The sequence below is a fragment of the Elephas maximus genome, chromosome 23 (genome assembly GCF_024166365.1).
Source record: "Elephas maximus indicus isolate mEleMax1 chromosome 23, mEleMax1 primary haplotype, whole genome shotgun sequence".
In the NCBI taxonomy this organism is placed as follows: Eukaryota; Metazoa; Chordata; class Mammalia; order Proboscidea; family Elephantidae; genus Elephas; species Elephas maximus.
In genome coordinates, this window is record NC_064841.1 from 31,685,752 (window position 1) to 31,709,498 (window position 23,747).

At 36.2% G+C, this 23,747-nt stretch overlaps 1 protein-coding gene across 12 annotated transcripts in view; it reads left to right on the plus strand.

The window, feature by feature from the left end:
• Nucleotides 1-21,623, plus strand: part of MECOM (MDS1 and EVI1 complex locus) — a 632,261-nt gene extending 610,638 nt beyond the window's left edge. For 11 of the 12 annotated variants that reach the window (XM_049867271.1, XM_049867268.1, XM_049867279.1 and 8 more), the window contains 7 exons: nt 2,635-2,801; nt 3,899-3,976; nt 8,216-8,385; nt 10,943-11,087; nt 14,295-14,531; nt 15,823-16,006; nt 20,099-21,623. In XM_049867271.1, coding sequence (XP_049723228.1) covers nt 2,635-2,801; nt 3,899-3,976; nt 8,216-8,385; nt 10,943-11,087; nt 14,295-14,531; nt 15,823-16,006; nt 20,099-20,233 — 1,116 coding nt within the window. In that variant the 3' untranslated portion in view covers nt 20,234-21,623. Of the gene's footprint in view, nt 1-2,634; nt 2,802-3,898; nt 3,977-8,215; nt 8,386-10,942; nt 11,088-14,294; nt 14,532-15,822; nt 16,007-16,821; nt 16,873-20,098 lie in introns of all 12 variants that reach the window. The other variant, XM_049867275.1, reaches the window with a different exon arrangement.
• The last annotated feature ends 2,124 nt before the right edge of the window (nt 21,624-23,747 follow it).

Below are 23,747 nucleotides of genomic sequence, written 5' to 3' on the forward strand. Positions count from 1 at the left end.
CAGCTTACTTTCCTCTTGCTTTTCCCCACTCCAATTTAATCCTTTTCATTTGACACTGAAGTCAAAGGTGGGGGTGACTTATAAGAGAGGCATTTGGGTAACCCTTATTCTTCTTCCTATTATCTTTAAAAATGTCATTATGTAGTCATCAAACCTATAATATATTTTCTTGTTTCTTAATGGTTTTCCCAAATCGAAACAGTTTGAGGTAAAGTAATCACAGTGATCTTTCTTCAAAAGGAGCTATTAGCAGCCCTTAAAGCACGACACATTTCTCAACAGCCAATTGCTCTTAAATAACTTGAAGGACTTGTAGTTTATACGTGCTAGAGATGAAAGCTGAGAATAATAATAGTCATGAGTAAGCTATTTTCCATATAAAAGGAAAAGTGTTTCTATAAGATGTATTGCCACAGGAATCTGTGTGTGTCAGCAGGGCGGTTGCTCAAATGATTTAAAACCACTAGATAATGAAACTTTACTCAAATATTAAATGTACATAAATAAAACATTTATAATCATCACCCATGCACTTACTATTCTTCCCAATAAATACATGCAACTGTGACCCTCACCCTTGCTTGTTACTGCTAATCAGTTGAAAGGCCAGGGGTCATTTTTCACTCAAACAATTTATTCTGCGATGGATGGACTATCAAAATGATTTTCTGCCAGGAACAATTAAAAGGAATAAATGCAAATCAAATAGCATCATAAAATATTTTCAGATTGATTTTTAATAAATAAAATCCAAAGAAATAAAAAAATGCAAGTGCTCTGGCTGGAGGGGGATAATGACCATACTCGGCAGAGGCAGAGTTTCCTCCACCCTCTTCGGGCAGCCTCATCACTCCGTTTCTCTGCCCTGTGATCAGTATATGTCAAAACCCTTCATAGTGACAAATGTGCTGTCCACTTGCATCTGTGGAGAATGTTTTAGCAGCTGAGTGATTATGAATCAAACCCCTGAGCTTATAGCCCCTACTGCCTCCCAATGCGCTCACATTTGTCGTCTGACAAGTAAATGTATCTTGACTTTCCTCTGAGGTTTTTTTTGCACCATGTTTGATGAAAGACATTTGGCAAATTGGCAGTGGTACCCTGTACATGGCAATTTGTAGCTAGCATTAGGAGTCCGGGCATGAAATGAGAGGGCAGGCTATAGGCTAAAGGGAAAAGAAAGAGAGCTAACTAGAACATGAATAGTCATTTGAAGAAATCAAGCATACAATGTTCCCCTTGTAAGAAGAGGATCATATTTAAACCACTCTGTTAAGAGTTTCAGAAGTCAGTGTATTCTGTCCATCTGTGTGTCTGCAGAATATATTTTCTTAATTTTTCTTTTAAGTAGGAAATTTTGTTGTTCACTTTATACCTTGAGCTCTGTAAACTAGGCCCGTATTTCTGTCCTGTTGTCTCATCAGCAAGAGTTAGCCTGTTGGGTTTGACCAGTTGCCTGAATTTGCACTTTTTACTGTCTTATTTCTTCCTTCTGTGGGGTTTTCTGGTCTACCACACCAGCTCATTGAGAAACATACAAAGTGCATATAGAGTGCAAACACCTTTTAAATAGCTTTTTGAGCTCTCTCCAGTGGCATAGTGCCCTGAGAACCAAATAAGTAATGGGTGAGTTAATTTAACAAGATGGCCTGAAAGTTTGCTTTTTCAACTTAAAAATTCAGTAGCAAGCAGCTCCCTAATAAAATGTGAGCCCTGAGGAAACTTAACATTTTGAGAGGGTCAGAGGAAATGGAAGAATCGCTCTTAATTGTGGCATTAAGGAGCAAGTTAACTTTTAAAAGTAAATGACACTCTTTGATTGTCACACTCTTAAATATGTGTGCAGGTGGACAAAACCTTGAAGATTATAAGCAAAGTAAATTAAGTTGGTAGAAGGGAAGAATTAGGCAAGATAGTTTTTCTTCAAGAATATTTCTCTAAGAGTATAGTTACACTAACTGCTCTCTTTTTCTTATAACATATGCCAAGTTATATTTCTGAGGTTATAATAATATAGGTTGTAATGAGTTGTCATTACAACTCATTCTTTGTCCAGAACAAATTAATATTTCATCAGAATTCTTTGTTTATGAGCCCATTTGAAAATCTGGTATATCCAGATATTAATTTAACAGACTTAGGCAATATGCCTCTTAGAGATTTAATTTTTCTCTTTCTGGGTTACACATATTTGGCTTAAGCTATAACTTTGGAATGCCTGATGTTCTTTCATGCTGTGAGTTCTTCCCATGTGACTCCATGGTTCCTGGGACTTTTCTCCATAATTTGTAGTTTATAGTTGAAGCCCATAACAGCATAATGATGTTTAGTGAACATTTAATTTGGCTTTATCATCTTCTGTATTTCACTGCTCACTTGTATATTAAATTATTATAAAATGGTCTAACCAAGGTTTTATGGAAAAGTTTACCGAGCATTTTATAAGCTTACTACTATCTTTGTTGTTTCCAAAAGGAATCAATTCTCTGGTCATTTGTTTAATGTTGGGACACTACAACCCATTGCATTTAGCAGATTCCATGGTTCCGTTTTAATGATGTTATTGGTTTGCCAGATCTCATTATGAAGGAGAAGATGTCAGACCGTTCATGGCCTCGTGCTTTTGCCTTTTAGATGTCGGCTATTGAAAACATGGCGGAGAAGCTAGAGAGCTTCAGTGCCTTGAAACCTGAAGCAAGTGAGCTTCTACAGTCAGTCCCTTCCATGTTCAACTTCAGAGCGCCTCCCAACGCCCTGCCAGAGAACCTCCTGCGCAAGGGAAAAGAACGCTATACTTGCAGGTAACTACAAAGTTAATTATGGCTGGCTTTACGAAAATCTCCCCTCCGATTTCAAAAGGCCCTACTGTTTGTTTTGGAAATTATTCTTGATTAGATGATTAATAGCGACCGTGATAGAGCCAGGCACTTCAAAGTGCTCTTTATTTAGTGAGATAGAAAAATAGTGGTTTTAAAAAATTATTAAATGAGAATTTTAACACAGGCCATTCGGTTTTGATAAATGAGGTTGGAAACTGTCCAGATACTATCTACTTGTCTCAGTTTCCCATCACTTTGATATTTCTGAATTTGTTTTCACAGTTAATTATTTTCATCCAAAGATATAATACTATTGTCCTTAAGAATATGTTTATTAATTGACGTGGCATTAAAGAATAAGGCCAGTAAATGAAGGATGAATAAGGTCGATGGGTAGAGAAAGCTAGTTAATAAGTATCTTGTTACTCATCAGTAGTGCAGTAAGCTTGTTTTTTCTTTTGGTTTCTTTTTTTTTTTCCCCCTCCCCCACAAATTGTGATTATAATTTCTGAATTGTCTTCCGAAATCTACGGCATCTGACTCAGGCATATCAGGTTATCTGCTGTTTGGAAAATGTGTCACTTTCTTCCCAGAAAAGCTTTTATGGGAATGTACCTTGATGGATGAGGTCTCAGAATCTTGTCTGATCTGATACCATTCAATGTACAGAGAGCTGTCACTGTGGCTGACAGGTAAAATGCGTTGAAACATTTGAAATCTGTTTACATCAACCCAGAATCACAAACTCTGTCATTTTTTTATCCCCTTGTCTGGTTTGGTTTTTTGAATGTAAAGATACAAAGTTGCTAAAAGAGTATGGGGGTCATCAAACTGAAGTCTGTTTTCATAAATTGCCTGCTTATGCTTGTGCAAATTCAACCAGATCTCATAAGGCAGGCTTTATTTGTAGAGTTATTTATATCCGTAGAATGGCTTTGTTGCACATTTTAAATACCAAAGACATGTGAGTCCCAGGCAAGATTAATTAAACCAGGAATAAGCATCTGGCTTCTTATGCGGCTCGAGTGAAATAAAGTCAACTGTGCTGACTTTCTCTTATAAACATCTCTTCCTAACAGATACTGTGGCAAGATTTTTCCAAGATCTGCAAACCTAACACGGCACTTGAGAACCCACACAGGAGAGCAGCCTTACAGGTCTGACAATTTTTGCTAAATTACCTTGATAAGTATTGTGATAATTAAAGTGGACTTGTAGACAAAATTTTAAAGGAAGCTATTTTTTGTGCATGCATGAATGTATGTCTATTCAATTTTGAGTCAAGAAAGAATTGACCAAAAAAACTAACAAAAAAGAAAGAATTGACCAAGGGCTAGGATGAAAATTATGAGTCCTAATTTCTCTAATCCATGTTTCCTACATCACTGGCTAGCTTCATAATCTTAGTTGAAATGTTCGAATGACTAACTTAGTATTCTGTTACCGAGTGCCCTCGGTGCATATAGGGAGCAATGGAGTCAGAATGGTCTGGATTTTAAGTACAACACAGCCATCTGTTTGCTGTGTTGAGACATGTTACCTTTCTGAGGGTCAGTTTACCTGTCTATAAAGATTAAGATACTAATATCTCTTTCTTAGTGTAATTATGAAAAAAAAATTAAAATATGATAGTGCTAATAAAGCACTTAGCACATAGGAACTTGGTAAATGTGAGCTAATATAATTATTTTGGCTAGGCAGCAGAACTTCTCAGTAATCAGAGTGTCTGGATTTAAACTGAGCCCCCACCACTTTATAGCTGTGTAACCACAGGCACGTCCTTAACCTCTCTGAGCTGAGCTGTTTCTTCACCTGTATAATGTGAATAATTATAGAACCTTCCTCACAGAGTCTTGTGAAGATTAAATGAACTAATCCATATGAGGCCTTTAGCATGGTGTATAGTATATAAAAAAAAAAGTGTTTAAGAAATGTTAGCCATTGAAAAAGTTAACTTTATCTGTTTTCATAATTAGTGCTATTTTAGTTGACAGTAATCATAACATTGCAGCCTCTCTTTTCCAAACCTTAAGTCTCTGCTAGGAGATAACAACCCATATATAACTTTGTTTTCCCAGCACAGCTGACCAGTGTCCACAGGTTGTAATAGCCGGTTTAAGGCATATCCTGTGGAAGAGGAAGAGAATGTAGAACTAGAGATAGAACAGTCAGAATAGATTATAGAAAGAGGGGCAAGTCCACTAACAAGTTCCTAAGTACTTCTTAGTTTATTCCATTAAATGTCAAGATTGACCAACCGTATTACACATGGAACATCCGTCTAATTTCAGTGTCTATATTACTGTTTATTAAAGAGTGAAAATAATCAGCATGACTGTTATTTTTCATAAGTAACATCATAATGTCATCCTTGTTTGAATTTCTTATGCATTCCGTATGTGTAAGATTATTTTTATCTAAATGCTTACTTGATTCATTAAAATAAGGCAATGGTATATCAGCTTTTAAGGTCTTTTTTATGTGCCAGAATAAGAAAAATGGCAGACCAATGCCCAGGTGTTTAAACATAATTGAAATTTCAGGAGAAAATTGAAGGGGCTCAAACTCAGAAAACAAAATATTTTCTTAAATTCTTTGTTTACCTAGGTGTTTTATAAGTCAGTAATCACAAGTGATATTTCTACTTTCTGTGTGATTGAATGTACTTGATATAACAGGTCTCAGAAAAAGATGTACTAGTGGGAAGTGTTAGGTGACTTTCCTTTTTGAGGAAATTTAATTTCCTAGGAATTCTGCTTAAGCAGTTTGACACTGTAAGAAGAAAAGACTTCCACACACGTATTTTGTTACGTCCAAGGGTCCTGGTATGCAACTGTGATGTCATTCTAGTTTTACTCTTCCTTTGTACCTGAATTCAATGATTTTATTCTACCCCATAAATGGTGCCATTTTTGTATGTATACTTTTAAAAACATGAACCAGAATTTTGGCAGAGCTACAGATCTTAAACAATTATTTGCTCAGAGACTTGTTTTACAAATGAAAAATCTCAGATCCAGAGATGCTAATTACCTTCTCAAAGGTCTGGTACTAACAGTCAGAATTACAGCCCAGGCTTGGAGCTCCTGCTTGGGAACTTCTATCTCATACCAGGATCTCAAAGGTTCATGGGCCTCTTTGTCCATATCCAGTGACTACCAGTACCTGTTGCCATTGAGTCAGTTCTGACTCATATCAAACCCATGTGTGTCAGAGTAGAACTGTGCTCCATAGGGTTTTCAGGGGTTGACTTTTCAGAAGTAGATTGCCAGATCTTTTTCCCTAGGAACATCTAGTAGACTCGAACCCCCAACCTGTCAGTTAGTAGCTAACGCTTAATTTTTGAGCCACCCGGAGACTCCATATCCAATGACTAAGAAGGCTTAGTAGTGTACTGCTCATGATTACATTACATGTTTACTTTAAGAATTTCTGAAACTTAGGCTCTGATTTGATTTGTCTCTTAACTACCAGTTAAAAATTTTTTTAGAGTGGAAATGAATGTTTTCTTATTTCTTATTTAGAGCCCTCAACATTTTAACCAGAGCATTAGCAGGAAAGACATAAAGTAACACTGATTATTGTCAGAATGCCCTTATCGACCAATTTTATTTATACCAGAGAATACAGTGTTTACTAGAGTTGGAAAAGCCCCTTTGCATATAAGCAAAAAGTTGGAAGCATGTCAAAAACATAATTTCTTATTCTTACGAATTGTATAGAAAATGACTTAAGTGAAAGTTTTATGAAGTGTTTGATCAGTTGTGTGAAAATTTTTGTGAACATTTTTCTAAGGCTTCTGTTGGGAGTGTACGTTTTTTCTATCATTTAAAGAGAATTCTATTCTGCTTAGTGCAATACATCATTATTAATTGTACAGTGGTTCTCACTGCAGTGGACCTTGGAGATTCACAGAGTTATTGCAAAGAAGGCCATGACTCCATATGCATTTTTTTCAAAAGCAGAGGCTAAAATATTACAACTGCTATCATTGTGGGGTTTCACAAAATTTTCGTTAATATTATAAATAAATGTGAAAAGTTGAGGAACCTCATGATGCCAGAACAGTTTCCTTAAGGGGAAAAAATTAAACCATTCCTTGAGTTGGTTTACTGTTACTATGCCAGAAAAAAAAAAATTGTTCAACAGATTTATTTTCCCTGCTAAACGAACTAGACTTCTGTGCTCACACAAGAATAGCCTAGAACCCCAAGCACCTTGAGCAGAATGGGGTGATTTCTAACCACACCTGATCGCTGAGTTAAGATTTAGAAGTCGGGGGAGAAAGACTCTTCACACATGGAAAAATGAGTTAAGAATTTTCTGGCGGCGAAAGTAGAAATTTTCACTTAAAAACGGTTTGGAAAAGTCAATTTGTTCTTGCAAGCAGCACACACACACAAATTACATACACAAATGATACAATCTTTATCTTAAAATACCAGAAGAGACTATCCCATCAATTACAAAAAGCCACTTTTCTTCCTTACTGATAAGAACTGGAGGGGAGGCTTAAATTTTTATTTTATGACTAAAGGAAAACTTTGAAGTAATTTATGATTTTCCATTACATGCAAGGCAGAGGCAATTCGTCAACAAATAATAAGTGCTTTCCTGAAAAACTGACTTGGTTCAGAACTGCTACAGACTTTTTAAGAAAAACAGCAATGGAAAATTGGGGAGAATATGGAGAGAGGAGATTAATGAGGACCTTTGCTTTCATTTCAAAAGGAGAATTCAGTGGCATTATTACTTGCTTTTATAACAGTTTAAAGATTAATAAAGACCTGGTGGATTCTCGATCACTACAGATGATGAAAATCTACGTCTTTGGTATCAAGCTAAACTATTCACATTGCCTCAGTTTTAAAAGTTGTAAGGGTTTGAACTATTTATTGCTATTTTGGAGCAGATAACAGAGTTTCCAATCTAGATTACCAATCTAGAAAGCAAATTTACTATGAAATGATTGAACCACACTCTATACTTTTGAATGCAAAAACGTTCTTTTTACTTTATTTGAGGGATACGTAAATTTGTTTCATGTTCGTTTACAAAGCGTTTAATTGTATTGTTCTCAGCAAAAGATACAACCATGCTACTTTTTCTTAGTGCCCTTAATTTTATGAGATTTATTTAAAACTGCAGGATTAATTATTTTAGTAAATTAGGGAGCGAGCAAATCATCAATTTTTTATGTTTTTAAGAAAATCATGAAAATATTTTGAAGCAAAGTCTATTGAAATTGAAATCTCAACTGTGTGGCTAGAATTTTTGCCTGTGCCTCTTCTCTAGATTGTCTTTGTGTGGATAATACCTTTTGATACCTGGCCTATGAGTCTTGTGAAATACCTTTCAATTTGCTTGATAATATATTCTCTATGTTTATTTTTCAGATGCAAATACTGTGACAGGTCCTTTAGCATATCTTCTAACTTGCAGCGGCATGTTCGGAACATCCACAATAAGGAGAAGCCATTTAAGTGTCACTTATGTGATAGGTGTTTTGGGCAACAAACCAACCTAGACAGACACCTAAAGAAACACGAGAATGGGAACATGTCTGGTAGGTAACAGTTATGTTATGAAAACATGGCTTATTTTTTGTATCTTAAAAGGTAATTGTATTCATTCTTCTCTCATTTTATTTTGGTATCAGAATCAGAGCCTACTGTGAAAATTTGCACCAAGTTTCTGTGATTGAGAATGATGTGATCACCACTGGTTAATAGAAATGCACAACTCACTGACCTTATTTGGATTTTTTAAAAAATTATTCTTATTCTCCTGAGTTTATATCATTTGGGCAATCTCAAGCAAAGAGAGCCATGATGCAGACTCAGAGGAGACTTATTATGAATCAAGATTTCCTAAATTGCCAGGGAACAGTCTTTCCACCTATTGACTCAGACTGTGGCTCCTAGGCGTGGCGGAATTTCCAGAGTGGCAGCCCCAGAATACCATTCTCTGAATATTAACCTAGAAACCTCGACTGGTTTCCTAGAAGGCCCACAGTTCAAAGAACCTCTCCTGGAATTTTTTTTTAAGATGAGCAAGGGACAGAAGACTGTTGATATGATTAGAACAACCCATGGCAAGCAATAGTGGCGTGTGGTTTTGGTCACAAATTCTGATGTAGAAATTTTGTTAATAATTAGAGCCTTTGTCTTTGTCACTGGCAAAAGACTCACTTTTTCTTAGCTTGTACCTGGCAGCACATGGTTTGTGGAAGGGATGATAGGTTTTCTTACCTTTGGCTTCTGAGAGTTAGGTAATGAGCCATTAACATTTGTCAGCTGGAATATGTGTGTGCTGCCAACCTGTGTAGCCACAATTTGTTTCTAGGGGATCAAGGAAATGAATTGTGTGGAGTGGAGGGGGGCATGGAGTTCAGGAAAAGAAGTTTTAAGAGCAGAAAAAAGTTGGATTTATCCAAACGAGTAACCTTTTCTTAAGGAAATTATTTTATTATTATTCTTTCCTCCACAGTACAGACATACTGCTTATGATCTTGAATGGTTACTACTTAGAACTATATACTGTTCATTTCACCCAAAGCCAAAATTCTCCTGGTTTAAAAATACCAGATTTTAGAAGCAGAAGTCTCATCCAATATATAGAACTGGCCACACATTCTAACTGTACCTACCTTTACGGCATATTGCTATAATTTTCTAGTCAAAGTTTTTTTGGGAAAAATTGAGTAAGTTAAAAATGTAACGTGTCAAAGTTGAGTATTTACTTGTCAACCCAGATTAGAGCTCCATTAAGCAGAGAGTATGTTCTAACCTATTGTTGATATATAGACTATTGTGAAACCCAAAAAAACCAAACCCATTGCTGTCAAGTTGATTCCGACTCATAGCAACCCTATAGGACAGAGTAGAGCTGCCCCATAGAGTTTCCAAGGAGCCCCTGGTGGATTCGAGCCCCTGATGTTTTGGTTAGCAGCCGTAGCACTAAACCACCACATCACCAGGTTTCTGACTATTGTGAAGAAGTATTAAATTGCAGACATTTTGGGGCAGAGAGAAACAACATGAAGCTAATGGTGTAAAGTTTAACCACGTGACCACATATGAAGTACTTGTTGTTGTCAGCTGCCGTCAAGTCAACCCCCAACTCATGGTGACCCCATGCACAGCAGAACAAAACAATGCCTGGTCCTGTATCATCCCTATTATTGATTTTAGGTAGGACCATTATGATCCATAGGGCTTTCATTGGCTGATTTTCAGAAGCTGATCGCCAGGCTTTTCTTCCTAGTTTGCTTTAGTCTGGAAGCTCTGCTGAAACCTGCAGAACATCATAGTGACACAGAAGCTTCCACTGACAGATAGGTGTTGGCTGAGCTGCACAGGTCAGGAATTGAACCTGGGTCTATCTCTTGGAAGGCGAGAATTCTACCTCTGAGCCACCAGTGTCCCCATATAAAGTGCTTACACATGTGTAATCTTATGTAAGCCTTACAGCAGTCCTTTGAGGCAGATATTATGATTCCATGTTATGATTTCAGTTTTATAGATGAGGAAGCGGAAGAATATCCTGTGATGAGCAGATCCAATATTTTCCTCTTAATACTATACCTGTGGACTGATGTGTTCGAAACCCACCTGCTGCTTAGCCCACCAAGCCAGGGTGCAGAATTTTCAGCATCTCTTCAATCTTCATTTTGTAACATCCTTTAGTATAGGAGCAATAAATATGTATTGACTACAACCAGTGTGTAGTTTTCTATGGCCGAGTCTAAGACCTATAGTAATTTGCTCATTCTATCTTCATCTTGCCACGCCAAGGCCAGGGTGGGGGAGCTAGTGGTAGAAATGGCAGTGGGAGACTATACCTCTACTATTATTAGTATTCAAAATGGCCTATTTTGATCAAATTCAGAAGGAATGAGGTTCAAAATATGGTGCTGTACAAATAATCCAAATGAAACCCATTGCCGTCAAATCAATTCTGAAGCATAGCAAACCTATAGAACAGAGTAGAACTGCCCCATAGGGTTTCCAAGGAGTGACTGGTGGATTTGAAATGCCGACCTTTTGGTTAGCAGCCAAGCTCTTAACCATGGTGCCACCAGGGCTTCTACAAATAATAAGTAGACTTTCTGCTCCCCACAGGTACCGCAACATCATCGCCTCATTCTGAACTGGAAAGTACCGGTGCGATTCTCGATGACAAAGAAGATGCTTACTTTACAGAAATTCGGAATTTCATTGGAAATAGCAACCACAGCAGCCAGTCACCCAGGAATGCAGAAGAGAGGTAAGGCTTTTTTTTTTTTCTTTTGGCTCTCTGTCTCTTCTGAAATGAGCATTTTCAAGTGCATTTAGTGTAATCGCTTTTGTAATGTATTACTGCCACTATCAATGACCAATATTTATTTAACGCATATTAAATACCATATGCTTTTCTAAGTACTTTGTATATGTTAATTAATTTAATTCTCCTAATAACCGTATGAGATGGAGACTGTTATCTAATGTTATCAGTGAAGGAATGGAGATGTTGAAGGTTAAATACCTCGCCAAAGATCACATGGGTAATAAATGAGTTTTTAAGCTGGACTGTGGCTCCAGAGCCTATACTTTTGCTACACTATTTTACCTCTCTTGATTGCTAAGTAGAACGTTTTATCAAAACTTGACAAGTAGAAGGGGAAGGCACCACAGTGATTCAGTTAAATCACTGTGAATCACTGGTCAGTAGCATTTACTACTATATATCATAAAAATAGATTATCTATATTCTAGATAAAAAATGACGTTATGTGTATATATATGAAATACCTGTTTGAAGGCCTTGAGTGTCACCCAGATATCTTTTAGACAGAAATTATAAGTTTCTTAATTAGATTCTGTCGCCACTTTATGTGCTTTCAAGTACACACTCATTTAATTCTGGCATGTTTGTTTTAACGGATGTGCTCATCCTTGTTTTTAGTAACCTGTTGGGCTGGCTCCCTCTTGTCCTCATCAACATCAAACATACATGGCTTAATTCATTTAAAAAAAAAAAAAAAAGCTTTTAATGTTGCTGATAATAATAACAAACACTTATCTAGCACTTTACATTTTATGTAATGTTATTTCACCAAAACTCTTGGATTTTTCTTATCAGTAAGTTACAATTAAATACCCATAATTGAGGACTAGACTTTGCCATTAAATTACGATGCTGCATTGTAAATTTCAATATAGCATGGGATTAATAAAGTTCCATTACTTTTCATTACACGAGTCACAAGTATTGGGTTAGTGTCCTCTGGTTTAGATGGTATCGAAAGTCAATTATTTTAAGTAGCTTTCCTATTAAGGCAAACTTCAAATAAACATTATTTCCCAAGATAACATACAAACAGATGACTGCCTCTGCTTTTTAACCTGTATAAGGGTGTATCTAAGGAAAAAAAGAGAAAGATCTGGTATTACATAGCCCTTTCCAGCGTGTATGAAGTCTGATAAGAGCTACACTTTAGTACTTTTGGGTATATATTTTCTTTTCCTTGTCTTGTTGTATGTGTGAATGTGTGCTGTGTATGTTTGTGTGCGTGAGAGAGAGGGGGGAGAAGAAGTACAAAGTAGTAAGAACATGTGACAAAGATGCTTACAATTTTATGTTTTGGTAATGACACTTACATGATACAAAAAATATTGAACATAAAACACGATGTAGGTTCTGAGATGCCTGTTCAGATTTTCTAGCCCTTCCTTGGATATTTGGGTGACCATGTAACTGCAACATCTGGCTTCAACATGTCTAAACAGCACAGAAGTAAGAAGGTTGAGTCATCTAACTTTTTCCCCTCGACTCCTATCAGGCTACTTTTGATGGATATTTTATCCCTCAATAATTGCCGCATTTGAAAGCATAATTAACAAATATGTTTTCTTAATCATGTTGGCTTTTGTTACTTTTGGGTTTCATCCATGCACTCTTGTTTCTCTTTTTCTTTCATTTTTTTTTTTTTTCTTAAATAACAATTTCGATCCATTCAAGCTAGCGAGTTGGCAGTGTATCTGGAAACTAATAATTTATGTCTGTGCAAAACATGTTTTCATCGTTCTTCGATAAAGGAGGTTAAGAGATTGGTTGTATAAAAAGCTTAGCAATGATACGACTTTTTCTGGTCAAATGGATTTTTACTATGTGCCTCTGTCACTTCTAAGATTGTTCCATTTATTTATTTTTTACTCTGGGAAATCTAAATATTAAATTATACTCATTTTTTTTTAATGTGGGAACGTGATGTGGGTGCCTTGCTGACATCCAGTCTTCCATGGTCTCAAAAATGGTTACATTAAATGTGAAAATCATGCATGGCTGTAACAATTAACAATCTCAGAGAGTTTTCTGAATTAGTAAATGGGTAAAGGAGCAAGGCAAAATGGGGAGATTATTAATGGACCTAGAATCAGGATACCTGAATGTCTGTGATATTCTGTCACTAGCAAGCCATCAGAGCTTGGGCAAGTGCCTTAACGTCCTTGGTCATATATCTTTAAAATAGTTATAATTATTTTGTAACTTAAATCCAACTTTTAAATCCTACAATGAAACTGAAATTCAATTTATACATATTTGCATGCTTATTTTAGGATTTGAAAAGTTTATCCTAGTTTCATAAATGCTCTCAAATTGTTAGAATGGGACGCCTATGTAATTAAACCTTTTTTTATAATTCAACTTTCGAATCACATATTCCAGTTCTTGGAACCACAAACTAAAATATTACAAATGACTTTAAAATATAACATTTTTCTTTTAAATCATTGTATTAGACATGCTTGCTAAGCTTCAAAAGATATTTGTACAACGAAATTTCTAGATCTGTTCCCACCGTGGTGTTCTCCTGGGAAACAAGGACCTTTTTCACATTCAGATTAACAAGGATAACTTGAAAATAATACAAATAAGTGAGCTCTCAATCACTTCCAAGTTTGGGTAGAGTGCCTAAGGTGGAATATACCACAGTGTCAGCTAGAAATATCAAATACTGGGCCAGTCCTTGGCACCTACCGTAACAATTTCTCTTTAGGCTGTGTGTTTCAGCTCTTGTCAGTGTTGCTCAGGAAAACGAGTCTTGCAGAAATCTCTTATTTTAAATGGTGAGTTTTTATATGGTAATTAGGTGCATAATGTAGAGAAAACCTTTATGTGCGTTTTACATTATATTTAGCAATATCATTTATCAGGCGAAGGCCTGATAAGCAACAGGAGACTGAGATTGTTTTTCCAGTTTTGCCAAGGGCTCCATTTATAATCTGAATAATCATCCAATTACTTTTTCCTTCATTTTCTCGTTTATGAAATTACATTATTTTCCCATGGTTGCCGTCAAGCATAAACACTAAAAATTTACCACGTAATTGCTGAAATTCTAAATGGTTGTTAGGAAGGCATGATAATAAAGCTAATTGGTTTAAAAACTAGACCAATAATGGGACCTTTTTCCTTTGATGCTTTTGGAAGGATGAATGGCAGTCATTTTAAGGATGAAAAGGCCTTGGTGACCAGTCAAAACTCAGATTTATTGGATGATGAAGAGGTGGAAGATGAGGTGTTGTTAGATGAGGAGGATGAAGACAATGATATTACTGGAAAAACAGGAAAGGAACCACTGACAAGCAATTTACATGAAGGAAACCCTGAGGATGACTATGAGGAAACCAGCGCCCTGGAGATGAGTTGCAAGACCTCCCCGGTGAGGTAAGTGCCTGTGTGATTTGAGTGAGTAAGCCATAATAAAACCACATTGTCTTGTGATTTCGCCTGCTCTGCCTTTCCACTAAAGCAGTATTTCAGGTGATAAGCAATTTCTGAGTAATCCATTTGACTAATCATGAAATTAATTTTGAAGTTACAAGCCATAATCAGTGCACTAGTTTTAAGTAGATAAAAATAGAGTGGCATTCCACACAACCCACAAACATATGAATGCATCAGTATTTGTGAACCTAATTAACTTGACTGAGGATACACGAAAATTACAGAAATACAAGATCATTTTTTTTAGACACTATCTATGCGAATTTTGGATACTAAATTCTTATCAGATATATACTTTGCAAATATTTTCTCCCATTCTGTAGGTTGTCTTTTCACTTTCTTAACAATGTCCTTTAATGCATAAAGTTTTTTATTTTGATGAAGCCCAATTTATCTATTTTTTCTTTTGTTGCTTGTGCTTTTGATGTCACAGCTAAGACTGTTGACAAATTCAGGGTCACCCTACACCCTACCTATAAATCAGAAAAACCAAACCCATTGCCGTTGAGTCCATTCCAACTCACAGAGACTCGTAGGACAGAGTAGAACTGCCCCATGGGCTTTCCAAGGCTGTGATCTTTATGGAAGCTGACTGCCGCATCTTTCTCGCATCTTTCTCCCACCAAGCGGCTGGTAGGTGCTAAGCGACAAACTTTTCTGTTAGCAGCCAAGTGCTTCAGACCTCCCCCAAAATAGAGATTTGGAAATTGCCTAATTTATTTGATAATCTGTTGTGATTATCTTCATCAGTAAAATATTATTGAGAGTTAAGAAGTTTTACTTCATTTGATACATATGGTATCTATACAAATGATAGATTTTTGAATAGCAAAAATTAACCAAATAGTTAAATTGATGGGAATATTGTATTTTCACATTGATAGTTAAGTGCTGAAAAAATATTATTTTAATTGGCTTTATTTTAAACGGAAATTATAAATGTGTGAATTCTGCCCCACTGCACTGCTGACTTAGTATGTCATTGACTTTAACTCTTTATCTCAAATATACCCGTCACTATAAAAAAAAAAATAGTTACCAAAAATCTTAAAGAAGCATGTTTTTTAAGATATTTACATTTTAACAGAGGCAATAATCGATGCATGCTGCTTTACACTGCAAATACAAAATAAAGTTTCGACAGCTGTATAGATTGAAATGAAAAGTGATTTGATTGGATAACAAACTTGAAAAGAAAATATCTGTGTGCTTTCCCATTGGTTCATTTTAGATATAAAGAGGAAGAATATAAAACTGGACTTTCTGCTCTAGATCATATAAGGCATTTCACAGATAGCCTCAAAATGAGGAAAATGGAAGATAATCAATATACTGAAGCTGAGCTGTCTTCTTTTAGTACGTCCCATGTGCCAGAGGAACTTAAACAGCCGTTACACAGGAAGTCCAAATCACAGGTACATATTTTCCTGCAGTGTAGCACCATGGTAATGTTGTTTGTGCATGAAAACATTTATTTCCCTTTATTAACAAAAGGTAGCTATTCTATCTTTGCAGTGTTCTAGAATCTGGACAGAGTCAGATGCTTTAACCAAAACATTCATATCTATATTCTATGTATGATTGAATCCAAAATAGTTAATCAATATAGCAATTAATATGGCTGCATTTGGCATGGAAACTTTTGTGACATACTATCCTACAATAATTATTCCTTTCCTTGGCAATCCCCTTACTTCTGTGTAGAGAGTCTGTAACTCTAAACTTGTCTCTGTTTATATGTTATTTCAGAATTAATTTCTAATTGCATTGTGTCTCTAATTTTTGTCAATGTAATTATAATTTAGGATTTTGGAGAACAAATTCTGCCCTCTACTTTTTTTTCCCCCTTACCATGTCTAGTAAATTTTTATATATAATTAATTAACAAGTCATCTAATTATAGAATTTATGAGTAAGAGAGAAAACTGAAGCCCAGAAATTAAATCAGTTGCCAAAAGTCTGTAGCAATTTAGTGGCAGATCAGGGGAAAAAAAAAAAAAACTGTCAAATTTCAATTAAATGAATGACTGAATGAATGGTACCCAAATTGATTGGGCTTTACAGCATTCTGGTAACTAAAAATAAATCCAGTTATGAGTCCATAAATATCAATTCAGAGATCCTCAGTTCTTTTATCACACAATAAAGGAAGTCAGTGCTTTCTATTTGACATCCACACTCACCAGATTGTTCATTCAGGTCAATTAAAAAAAGCAACTTCCTATTACAGGTAGTCCCCAACGGGGTTCCATTCCGACGACTCTCGTAAGTCAGTTCTGACGTAAGTCGAATACCTCTTTTTTTTTTTTTTTAGTTTTCATTATTATTGCCTTTTATTATCATTTTCTCTCTATAAATCTGATTTGTGAACATCAAAGAATGATAATCAGCAAATTACGTGCTGCAGCATTGTATGTAGTACATATTACTAACAATAAGATGTAAAAACAAAACAAAAACAGTTGGAAGTGCTGTTCATCGTAACTTGAATACCTCCTGAAGTTGGACTACCTGTATTACCATATTTATTGGTCACTTTGGTGTAATTGATCCATTGTTCCATTTTAGAGGTGGCCTGACATTTCAAACAACATGATCCTATTGGCTTTTACATTAGGAAACTGTTTCCTGTTGGGCTGAGATGTTTTTGGCTGGTCTTAATAACAAATGTAGCAATATCTCAATTAAGGTAGGGAAAACATCATGCCAATGGGATAATACCAGTTTTTAAAAGCCAGTCAAAAGTCTTAAGATGCCATGAATGAGAATAGGGAAAATAAACATCCTTTCTGAATTGAATTAAAAGCAGCCAGGCTCAACTCTAAAATGGCCTAGCTCTGTGAACTTGAATGTCACTTAATGACTATGGGTACCATTTCCTCACTGTAAGCTGGGATAGGTGGAGAATATATGTAAGATCCCTTCCTGCTCAATGATTTAATGGGGATAAAAATGAATTTTTTAGTTTTTAACATTAAAAGTAAACTATCTAGATTAGATACCTCATTTTCACTTAGAGACATTTATAAGAGATGGCTAGTATCTTTTTTTTAAACCCTTGATTTCCCATTTTTCCTTTCTAGTTAGTGATCAGAGATACAGAAGGCTTCAGGTTTTTATTTCTTTTAATTGTTCACCTAAAATACATTCTATTGCAAGAGATAATACCCTAAAACTGCAGAAATTGTCAGAATGTTAGAAAGCAAAAAGGGCCTGAGACTCTGGAGATGATGGATATGATATATTTCAGTAGCAGCATTTGGCAATCCTAGCTCCTATTTTTCTTGGTACTTGATCAGGTCATATATATCAGTTTGAAAATGGTCAGGTACTTTTGTAAATAGGCATTATTTCATGATAGTCTCCGTTCATTCATTCATTCATTCATTCAGTGGTTATTGAGTGCCAGTTACGTGCTGAACACTAATCCCTGTACATGGAAGTGTTCATTTCCTTTGATTACCAAAAGACTGCTGTTCTGCCTTTGTAACTTTCTAGAATCTAAACAGGTTCAGATGCTTTTCTCAAAACACTTATATCTTTACAGAGTTCGTGATTTTTATATTGATGGATTGCAAAATAGCTGACCAATACAGTAATTAATATGGCAGCATTCTGTATAGGAACTTCTCCAACAAACCCCATCCTACAAAAATTAATTTCATGATAATTGGTAATATATATGTCAGGCACACAGAGCTAAGCTCTTTATGTAAGTAGTGACCGTGATTCCTCCATAACCTTTAGAGGCGAGTGTGCTATTACGGTGAAACCTGGGAAAGCCTGAACCCACGTAAGGCAGAAACCTGTGAGAGAAGGAAAACTCAAATACGTTCCACTAATAGAGAGTGATAGAAAAGTGGTGAGATTATACACTGTCGAAGGCGGAAAACTTAGGAGACCTGAAAAACAAGACAGTCCTGTTGAGTTTGGCTTTCATAGGTTTCACTGTATTGTCTCCATTCCATACAAGGAAAGTGAAGCTTAAGTGGTTGAGCAACTTGCCCGGGGTCACACAGCTCATTAGAGTCAGGGTAGAGACCAGGATTAAAACTCAGATCTCCGGAATTTTCCGTGTACTCCGTTTTGTCTTTCCAAACATCGGAATGGGTTTTGTTAAGACTATTTAAGAATATTCTTTATCCTGAGCCCTAAAAGTGAGTCATCATTAGAATAAATAGTTCAAGTTCATTGCTCGCTTAGCCCATGCTCTATGTTCTACAAGGGCAACGACTGCATATTATTGATCCTAGACTCCCTGGTACCTTGCATGGTGCCTGTCATAGAGTAGATGCTCAAGAAATATTCGTTAAGTGGATGCTGAGGCTTTGTAGAGTTCCAGAAGGCAAATCGACTACATAAAAGTCAAATGTGTACATTTAGAGCAATGACCCTGCAAATCAAAATCAGTCTGTAAGGAAGGGCAGATTTTCTAACTGAATGCCATGATTGCAGAAGAAACCACAGACTGGCCACATGTCTCAGCCTGACTCCCAGAGATGAAATTCTGCCTAACAACAGAGGCATTTTGTCTTTGTTTACAGACAGTGGAATGTCTTTGGCAGGACTTTAATGATTCCACTTCAGCATTTGACAAGCAAGTTTAGCAATGGATGAGACCAACAATGGCAAATCAACAGTGAAATGTTCACTCCCAAGTCAAGACCAAACATTTCCTTTGAATATTTTACTTGGCAGTAATCAGAGGATTCTCTGAACAGTTATTTAGAATTTGACGTGATAATAGGGAAGAAAGAGCATGGCCTCCCAGAACACCTCTGAACACCTTCTGATCAGCAGATACTGGAGCACAAGTTGGTTAGAACATTGTTGGCTCTTGTGTTTTGTTTTATTATTTTGGTAGAACTGACTTTATTCTTTTTAACTTTTAAGGTCTTTGGGTTTCAGCATCAAATATTTCAAGCTTAGAGGGAAATTAGAGGAAGGACACCAGGTTAAAAATTGGCAGAAATAAGTTTTATTTCCGTCTCTACTGCTATCTAGTTGAGTGACTTTGGGCAAGTCATTTCACCATCGGTGCTCTCAATTATAACATGCAGGAGTCAGACTGTTTACTCTACCAGGGCACAGTGCTTTCAAGGCAGATCTATGTGTTGTTCATATGTGCAGTTTCAGCTGTAAGCACACAATGCTATTTTTGATGTATTGAACCTGTGAAGTAGACAGATGTCTGTATACATGGTTGAGCAGGGGGATGACTCATATTTCTCAATGGAGACACTACTGACATTTTGAGTGGAAAGTGGAACATATTTTTGTTTTGTATAACACAACATCACTTTTGTGGGCCCACTAGAGGCCAACAGTAGTCCCATGTCATTATAACAACAATGAAAACATATATGCCCCACATTTTTCCAAACACACCTGTGATGGATGCTTCTACTTAGGGTCCCTTTCCTTTTTAACATTCACCAGTAATGTTCTTTGAATTAAAAGTGATGTTCTTCAAATGTCATTTACCAAGTCTCTCCTTTTTACCTCAGGCATATGCTATGATGTTGTCGTTGTCCGACAAGGAGTCCCTCCATTCTGCATCCCACAGTTCTTCCAATGTGTGGCACAGTATGGCAAGGGCTGCAGCAGAATCCAGTGCCATCCAGTCCATAAGCCATGTATGACATTACCAAGGTTGACCAGAGTGGGACCAAGTCCAACAGTAGCATGGCTCGTTCACATAGGACTATTTAAAAGACTGCTGAGCAGAATGCCTTATAAACCTGAAGGGTCACTTGTTTAAAGTCTGGTGACCTTAAACTGAATAATTAAAAAAGAAAAGAAAAAAGACTATTTATTCTCGATATTTTGTTTTGCACAGCAAAGGCAGCTGCTGACTTCTGGAGGATCAATGCGACTTAAAATGATTCAATGAAAATGAAAAACTTGCTGGGTGGAAGACATCTTCCGGTTCGCCCTGCCGGAGGGTGTGGGTGGGAGAGAGGGGCGGCTGAGACGTCGGCATTGATACGGATGAACGCTCCGTAGAAACTGAATCCTATTTTGTAGAAGGTCACCTGACACATGATTGGGAACAGTTGCTTTTAATTACAGATTTTATTATTATTTTTTTTTTAAGTTTCAAATAATTTAACCCTTTGAAGATGGAAGTAGTTGGATGAAATGCACACTCAGTTATTCTAGAAGCTGATAACAGGGAGTTCTTGTTTCCCCTTAACCTTTGCCTTCTTAAGTACATTGTTGAAAAATAGGGGAAAAGGGTATGTGTATATTGTAAACTATGGATGTTCAGTGCTCAAAGAGGTTAAGTCAATAAAGTATCCTGTTCATCACCAGTACCACTGTACCACTAATAAAAGGTTTGCCAAATCCTTGTCATAACATCTTAATTTTAGACAATCATGTCACTGTTTTTTAATGTTTAATTTTTTGTGTTGTGTGTATCATGTATTTATTTGTTGGCAAACTATTGTTTGTTGATTAAAATAGCACTGTTCCGGTCAGCCACTACTTTATGATGTCTGAGGCACACCCCTTTCTGAATTCAAGGACCAAGGTGACTTGACCTGTGTATGGGAGTGCCAAATCGTGTTTGGCTTTTCTTAGCATTCCTTTTCTTTTTGTTGTTTTGTTTTCCTTCTTAATGAACTAAATAACGAATAGATGCAACTTAGTTTTTGTAATACTGAAATTGATTCAATTGTATAAATGATTATAATTTCTTCATGAAAGCATGATTCTTCTGATTAAAAACTGTACCCCATATTTTATGCTGGTTGTCTGCAAGCTTGTGCGATGTTATGTTCATGTTAATCCTATTTGTAAGATGAAGTGTTCCAGACCTTACGTTAAAAGAGAAAAGTAAATAACAGACTGTGTTCAGTTATGTTGCCCTTTATTGAGGAACCAGATTTGTTTTCTTTTTGTTTGTAATCTCATTTTGAAATAATCGGCAAATTGAGGTACTTTCTTCAAATGCTTTGTACAATATAAACTGTTATGCCTTTCAGTGCATTACTATGGGAGGAACAACTGAAAAATAAAGACTTACAAAAACGATTACTTTTCCCACTGTGTAGTATTTTCCCTTCTCGTGCAATTTTTGTTTCCCTTTGGGATCCAGTGATTTAAAGATATGATGGCTGTGCCCTTGATGCCCTAACAGATACATGGAATGTAGAGCATATTTGTATTGTTTTTAGATGACATACATGATAGTTCTTGGCCAGCAGGGAGTTGGGCCATCTCCTGTTTGTTGTTATGTACTTTCTCCATGTGCGAGCAAAGTCAGGGCTCACGTACATCACTGTACAGTCCTGGCATCGTTCCAAGTCAGCAGCACCCATTGCACTTAGGACAGAGAGTAATGCACAGTTGTGTGTGCATGTTTTATTCTGGTAAATATATACATATATATATCAAAACATTTGCTGTTTCAACATTTTTTACGTGTTAGTTCAGTGACAGTCACTTTCACCATGACGTGTAGCCATCACCACTATCCATTTTCCCCAAATTTTCCTTCCTCATTAACAGAAGCTCAGGGTCTCCTCGTTTCCCTTCCTCTCACCCCTGGTAACCACTAATAAACTTTGGTCTCCATGTATTTACTTATTCTAGATATTTTATGTAAGTGAGATCATACCAACATAGAGTATTTCTACTGGATTTTACATAGAGTATGCCAAATAGTGTTCTTTCTAATTTTTGTTATAATTACACAGTGACCATTTGTTAACCGATTCACAAGAAAAAGAAGAAAAAAGCAGCCTTTAATCTTTTCATTTCCCTTTTAAGTTTTTGTCCATGCACAAAAATTTCTTTTTTCATAATTATAACAGTGTAGATATGATTTCATATTTTCTTTATTTGTATCAAAAATGCTGTTGTTAGGTGTCTTCGAGTCAGTTCCGACTCATAGCGACTCTATGTACAACAGAGGGAAACACTTCCCAGTCTCACACCATCCTCACCATCGTTATGTTTGAGCCCATTGTTTTGCAGTCACTGTGTGTCAATCCATCTCGTTGAGGGTCTTCCTCTTTTTCACTGACCCACTACCAAGCATAATGTCCTTCTCCTGATAACATGTCCAAAGCACCTGAGATGCAGTCTCACCATTCTTGCTTCTGAAGAGCATACTGGCTGTACTTCCTCCAAAACAGATTTGTTCGTTCTTCTGGCAGCCCATGGTTTACTCAATACTATCTACCAACACCATAAATCAAATGCATCAGTTCTTCTTGGTCTTCCTTATTCATTTTCCAAATTTTGCATGCATATGAGATGATTGAAAATAACATGGCTTGGGTCAGGTGCACCTTAGTCATCAAAATGACATCTTTGCTTTTTAGCACTTTAAAGAGGTTCTTTTTTGCAGGAGATTTGCCCAATGCATATGTCATTTGATTTCTTGACTGCTGTTTCCATGGCAAAAATATCACCGCATATTGCTACAAATGTTTCAAAATAATCATTTGGCAATTGCCCAGTATTGCATCAAGTTTGATCTACAATAATTTCCTCAACCACTTCAATTTTGTTGAACATTTAGGTTGTGTTTTATTTATCCAAAGGATAAGCAATGATAATTTTCATGCATATAACTGTTTCTATGTGTTCAGATATGTACATGCAGGGTTGAAATGTGAGGAGTATATGTGCATATGATAAACTCTCCGAAGGGTAAGCAATTATGAATGTATTTTTTTGTTTCTTTAATACATCGCCAAATTGCTTTAGAATGGGGTTATTCCAATTTTGGCAGATTGTGAGGTTTTAAAGGCCTGACGAATAAATAAGTATGACACATTGAAACAGATTCAGATTAATTCCTTTGATTATTTATTCATTTTAGCCTTAATGCCAGATACATAGAGAATTTCCTCACATCGTTTCTAAACGTAGCCATTACAGAAATTAAAAATATGGGGTATACTGATTTTTTTTTAATGGAAAGTGTACATAGGAAGAAATATTCAGAAAATAGACTTAAGCTATAAATCTGGTGTATAAAGACTGAAAATAGGAATCTAGTATATGGGACATCAGAATAACACATTTGAAAAAGAAATGTGGAAGGTGTTAAGCATTTTGCTTTGTTTTCAAGAATATACCTAAAATTCTGAAGCAATTCGTATACTCCCAATGCTACTGAATTCTTGTTAGACTTTGAAC